Below are 6,772 nucleotides of genomic sequence, written 5' to 3'. Positions count from 1 at the left end.
TATACCCTCATCTTCTCTTGCAGCTTTTTAGCATCAAATTCCTCGCCTTCCGTGAATATGTCTAGTGAAGCCATTGATGCCATGGCAAGTTGTCCAATCTAATCCTCAAAAAGTTCACTCCCAAAAAGCATAGCAAAGATTGCTGCAGGATCAATGATTGCCTCCCTGCAATTAATATCAAAACACACAACTTTTACTGTAAGTTGGAACTTAAATTAAGCATGGTAACCAAAAATACCTTTGAGAATATATGTCTAAAACATTCAAACCAATCAAACATATAAGAAGAACAGTACGTTGAAATTCCGGATTTCCCATAAGCATCATAATCTTGTCGTTGGGCTGGATCACTCAGTACTTGGTAAGCCTCACCCAAAACCTGCAATGACAAAAACCAGATGGCAACTTTTTTTGCTTATTTGTCTACATCAAAGAAACACTAATGACTAATGTAATGGAGCCAAGTTGAATCGTAATGATTTGTGAACATTTGCACCATTTTTCCTTGTACTAACTACTACCAAAGAGAGTGAAATATGCAGTTCCAATTGAAAAATAATTTATGTGAGGAAGAAAGGGGAAACCAAAAAAAATAACCCACATACACACACATACACACAAAGTTGGATGCTAGTCAGATGGAATTCTCACCTGAAGATTTTGTGCTGCTAGGGTGAACCTATCGTGCCTAAACCATGCAAAACAATACATGTAAGATCATTTGGGTTTTATGGATATACAAAAAGATCATTAACTCAGCACAAACTATCCTTCAACCTCAATATACTATTATAAAATCTTGTAAGGGCATACTACCCCGTATTAAAAAAGAGAAGGTGAATACTTATTTCAGCAAACTAAGCACAAGGTCTAGGGAAAACAATTCAAGATAGAAAGTCCAGGAAGGTGACAATTCAAGACTAGTAATTGAGTGGATTGATTTGTCTCACAAAGAAGAAGAAGGACAAGCAGAATCTGACAAATCACAATTGCTCCATTTTAAGAGCTAAGGTCTAAATCACTTCAGAAACTATCTCATCAATATGTAGCAACCTTGTAACAATTTCTTTGGACAAAATTAAATTGGTTGTAGACTAGTAATCTAAACACCATGGTCTATAATTCTTTTAGTTGAATCAGAACCCAAGAAACAATTTAGCTCATGGAAGCTTTTACATACTAGGGCTAGTACAATGAACCCTACTGTGGTTAGCTCTGTTGTTACTCAAAGGGAAAACAAGCAAATAGCATATATAAGAAGTAAAGGAAACAATTTAGCCCAAGGAAAATGAGGCAACCAGATGGCCTCTCTCCTAAATCTCTGATTAAGAATGAAACAGCAACATATACCAGGCTAGATACCCAAATCAACATATCAAAACTCTAATCCTAGTTGAACTGCCAAAAATGGTAAAGAGAGTCAGGTACACAATATGGTGATCTGCAATGAACTTGTAGGTGTCTAAGTAACTAAGTTGTTTGGTTTCTGCTCGAGGCAAGGAATTAAAAAATCTGTCATGCACATTAACCTTTTAAAACCCATGATCTCAGCTTCTTGTCATCTCTCTTTTCTTTCTTCTTGGGCAGTCCACACATTGAATAGTGGGGATCTTACTTCACCTATTGTTGTCACAATTATACACACACACACACACTATTGTAAAAACCGGCCGCCTAGGTGCCCCTAGGCCGAGGGTATTTCATCCCTAGGCACCTTTTAGTTGGCCAGCCGACTAAGCGCCCAACTCGGCCGAGGTTTTATTTATTTTTAATGGTTTGTTTTGCTCAAAATGGCATCATTTTGATCGAAACAAACCAATTTTGAAATGTCCGCAAAATATAAAATCCCTAAACAGCTAAAATTTTAAAAAAACAAAAACAAAAAACAAAAAAAAACAAAATTAAAAGAAAAAATAAAAATCTGCCAAAGTACTCCTTTGCAAAAGCAAAGTCGCAAACCTCCAGGATAGACGGCTGTGGTGAGGGCGACTAGACAGTTCGAAGCTTTGGACGATGGGCAATGGCAACTCAGCGACGCTAAATTAAAGTCTATACAAATTAGTACAAATAATATATATATATATATATATATATATATATATATATATATATATATATATATAAAACTAGCAATTAACTCAAGTAGTCAAGTATTGAATAAATGGCATGACTTCTCTGGTACCAGAATACTTTATTTTCCAATTTCCAGCAATCTTAATATTTTACAATATTTTCCTCTATACATTCCAAGAGCTCTATGGTCACAAGCGACTAAGAAAACTACGCAATCAAGAGCTGGAATTCACTAACTCTAGCAGTCATAAATAAAAAGAGTAATTCCACATGTACTCCATTTCCAAAATTTTCAGATGTTTAGAACAACATTTTATTAACCCTAAACTACACACGAGTACCATTTACAAATTACAACAAATGACAACAAACCAACACAAATAAATATCATATAGCAGATAAATAAAATTGCATGGCATCATTAATTTCGTCTAAACACAATGGACACACCAAAATTGAAATACACACAGGCACATATTGAAATCACACGGCCGGAGGTCGCAGTCCGCAACCCGCAGCTCGCCGCCGGAGGCCGCAGCCGCAGGCTGCAGGCCGCAACCCACATCTCGCAGCCGGAGGTCACAACCCACAGCCGCAGGTCGCGCGAGTCGTAATATGCAAAATACAGTAGAAGAACTACTGACTACACGCTCAGAGAAAAGAAAGTAGAAGAGTAGAAGGCCTACCTCAGCTCAGCCGTCCCCAGTCCACCGTCGGTCTGGCTCACGTCGCCAATCCACGGCTCCACTGCTGTCCGCAGTTCCGCACGTTGTCCGGGTCGGAGGGAGAGGAAAACAGGAAAATGAAACGAGGAATTTTGACTTTTACTGGTCTTTTATACTCCGTATTACCGAATGCAGATTTTTATTAAGAATCTATGTTTTGGGCTAATTGTTTATGGGCTAATTGTTTATGGGCTATTTATTTTCGAAAGTTGTATATTGGGCCAGAATTGAACATAATAATTTTGTTCATATGTTTGTTGAGATGTTTTAAGCCCCAAACCCCGAGACCCTAGACCCGAGGGTCGGGTCAATTGCCTCCACTGAGGCTCGAGCCCACCGATCTCTGATCAACCTGAAGCTGGTTGTGATATTTATCTTACGGGGGGAACGAAATAAAAGAATGGTTGTGATATTTATCTTACGGGGGGAACGAAATAAAAGAATATATAGGATATTTATCTTACGGGGGGAACGAAATAAAAGAATATATAGGCTTGTAGAGACCCTCTATGTAGTTGTCTATCTAGGGCGATCGATCTACATCTTTCTCCATAGCCCTGGGGCTGTGTCTCGATCTCCTATGCGCGAAATCTAAGGGACTAGTTCCTATAGAGATTCCCCTAGGTCTAATTCCACGCCTTATGACGAAAGGGGAGTCGGTGTGGCGTAAAGTGAAGATTGGGTTCCCTTCTGGGGTATTCCGAAGGTGTAAACCTAGGCAACGAAAAAGGGGCCCGATACTTCAACTAGAGGAGCGACCAGTTGGTTCACCAAACCCCGACCCAGTGTCACTATTATACTCATTATTCGGAGGTGAATCATAGAACACCAAAAGCTGTGGTATCTTATGGACCTAACATAGGTCATATCCCTCACGACATAAGATTGAAAGATCCAAACCTTCTTCTTCGGAGCGGAAACGGACGTGGCCAAAACATATAAAGATCGTAGCCTTAGAGTCTACATAAGGTGCTTTCGAGTTCTTAAGAGTTATAAGAGTTTATAGATTCCAGCGAGGAGCTATGAAAATTTCCCTCGCGGATGGGGAAGAAATAGAGAGCGTCCCCCCAATTATCATAAATAAAGAGAGAAAGAACTTCGCATAATTCTTATTATGTGATTATTTCTTTGATATAGCATTTCGATCCTTTTTAGAGATCGAGATGTGTTCCTAAGATTATAAAAAACAAGCAACGGCTTCTAACGCTACTTAGCTATATGTTAATAAGAAGCCGTTGTGCGTGAGTATAAGTCTAAAGACTATAAGCGTCTTCCTTGGTTATTTAGAAAGAGTTTCTTTGTTGTTGTTAAGCTAAAAGGAACAAATCGTTCAACTATATAAGATGCTCTTCTTTGGTAGGGAAGCTCATTTGCTTTTTCTTACCGATTTCCAACTATAAGTAATTAAAAATTCTGCCTTGGAGCCTTATGAATTCAACCATACCACCCTGTCCAATATTCTTACAAGTTTTATTCTACACCGACATTCTTCCTATTTCTAGAATAGCGTGTTTGCTACAGAGCAACACCATTTTCTAGGCTTTTACCAACTACATTTGCAGGAAACTATGGAGAAACAGCAGCGCGACCTGGAGTTTCTGGAAATGCTGGAGTTGGAACAAAAAGAGGCTTTTCTTAAACAAGAAAAATCCTTTCTCTTGAAAGAACTTTCGCGATTCCAATCGGATAGCGAAAGTTCCAGCTGAATATGGGGGGGTGAGAAACGTTTTTAAAATGGGGGAAGAGGAACGAGAGGCGTCCCTAAGCTTATGAGTATTCGGACTTAAAATAAAATTTTTGTTTGGAGATTCACGAAGAAGTATTGCGGCCAAACCAACCCTCCATCTAGATCTTGATTCATTATTTCAATTTTTTTTCTTAATGCAGGCAAGGAAAGGCTCATATGTCTTGTCAATTATTACTTGCTGGGTCGGAGCGTATACGAGCGAGCAGAGCCCAGGAAACAGGGAAGCCCGTCATAGAGCAGTCGACTAGAAGTAGAAGACTGCTGGCCTGAGAGAGAGGCGCCTCTCTCGGGAAACATGGCCCAATTTCTCTTCTTTCTTTTGGTAAAGGTAAACGGTCCTGTTCAAGCATTGGCGCATAACGGGAGGCTAGCTCAGTAGATTACCATTCCTTTAGTTCTGGAGTTTAGGAGTTAATGATTTGCGGATAGTAGCTTCGGTCGTTCGGTCGATAGGGTAAGCGCTCATTCCTTTTTATAAAAACTTCCCCGGGAATCTCTCGTACTGTATCGATCGGTCATCCGTTAACTCTCGCATCCGTTTAGCTTAGCCCATCCCGCTTATCTCTCATCTCGGTTTATAGAAAACGTTCTTCATGGCCTATTTGCGAAATCGCGAGTTTACGGGGTCACGATAGGTCCCTTCAAATGCAAAAGATAGGCCGTTTATTTAAACTGGAATTCTATAAGTATAGTACGCAAGGAAGGACCTATATGAAAGGAAGATAAAGGCTGGCACATAGGGACATCGCTTTAAGCTCCCTCAATGGGTAGCTCATCTCATTGGCTAGCTAGCTCATATGGAATAGGTCTCTGGCTTGCTCCTGTCTGTTCTTTGGTTATCTATCGGAAATAGTCGTAATCTTCTTTCTTTCTGTCCACAAAGAAATGATTTCTATTGTTTCCCGCGAATCTGGAATCTCCATAACTATACTATGGCAAAGGGTCAAAGCGTTCTGAACAAGGAAGACGCTTATAGTCTTTAGACTTATACTCACGCACAACGGCTTATAATAACATATAATATGTAGCGGACCAAGAAAACGGATGCGCGTTGCTTGCCTTTTTTACTTGTTTTCTTGCTCAATAGAAGCATTCTAGCCTATTTTTATTTATAGAGGAACGGAGTAGCTCGACCGATAGGGAGAGGAAGGATTAACTCGTCTGAGAACCGCCATTCCCGTACTATTCCTCCCCACTAAAAAGAGCGATTGAGAATCTCGAGAACCTAAACAAAAATGCAGAAGTGAGCGTACCCTAAGGCTCTCCTCTCTCCCCCTTTTTAGCCAACCCCTTTTTTCACCTTGAATTGGTCAAAGCAAAAAATCTGATGAATAGAAGGAAAGGAGATACGCGAACGACTTTACTATAGTATAGGTGTCGGATGTTTCCGTGAGCAGTAAGCAGCAGATCTCCCCTTATTTTGGGAAAGCTGGTGGCCGCGTGTGAATTCTTTCAAGGCAAGGGGCGGCCTGATTCGACATTGTTGTTTACTCTGATCCGGTCGAGGTGGTTTTCGTTTACCAGCACGTAGGTGGTCTAAATTCCTATGACCGAGTCTTTCTGGCCCCTGTGAACATCTTTTCTTAATGTATTAAAGAGGGCCTCTCTAACCGGTGAAAAGTGGTGGGTGTCCACTAACGGCCATTCCTGGCTCGGCTCCGATAACGCAATTCCGGGAGGAGTCGGTAGTTGGGCACTGGATCCCTTCGGACCTGGAGAACGTGTGACGCCATAGCCCTGGGGCTGTGTCTCGATCTCCTATGCGCGAAATCTAAGGGACTAGTTCCTATAGAGATTCCCCTAGGTCTAATTCCACGCCTTATGACGAAAGGGGAGTCGGTGTGGCGTAAAGTGAAGATTGGGTTCCCTTCTGGGGTATTCCGAAGGTGTAAACCTAGGCAACGAAAAAGGGGCCCGATACTTCAACTAGAGGAGCGACCAGTTGGTTCACCAAACCCCGACCCAGTGTCACACATTCTACCCACAGATCTTTGATCAACCTGAAGCACAAAGAGACAGTTGCCTCCACTGTAGGGGTGTAAACAAATCAAATAATTTTGATTCGATTCGTGATTCGAATTCGAATAGTTATATTCGAATTCGAATATTTCGAATACGAATCCGAATTCGAATACACATTTTGATTCGAATGTTATTCAAATCCAAATACAAATCAGGATAGATTCGATTCGAATAGTATTCGAATATTCGAATATATATATATATA

At 40.6% G+C, this 6,772-nt stretch overlaps 1 protein-coding gene across 1 annotated transcript in view; it reads right to left on the bottom strand.

Moving 5' to 3' along the window:
• The window catches only part of LOC116028397, a 12,320-nt gene that overhangs the window by 3,021 nt on the left and 2,527 nt on the right, over positions 1-6,772 (bottom strand). Inside the window, exons 3-6 of the mRNA XM_031270116.1 lie at positions 2,760-2,905; positions 652-688; positions 297-379; positions 6-165 (exon numbers count right to left, since the gene is read on the bottom strand). Of these exons, the coding sequence (XP_031125976.1) occupies positions 99-165; positions 297-379; positions 652-688; positions 2,760-2,905 (333 nt within the window). The 3' untranslated portion in view covers positions 6-98. The remainder of the gene's footprint in view (positions 1-5; positions 166-296; positions 380-651; positions 689-2,759; positions 2,906-6,772) is intronic.

The sequence above is a fragment of the Ipomoea triloba genome, chromosome 1, assembly GCF_003576645.1.
Source record: "Ipomoea triloba cultivar NCNSP0323 chromosome 1, ASM357664v1".
Taxonomy (NCBI): Eukaryota; Viridiplantae; Streptophyta; class Magnoliopsida; order Solanales; family Convolvulaceae; genus Ipomoea; species Ipomoea triloba.
The sequence above is the reverse complement of the archived record's forward strand: the minus strand, read 5'-3'. Positions and strand labels throughout refer to the sequence as shown.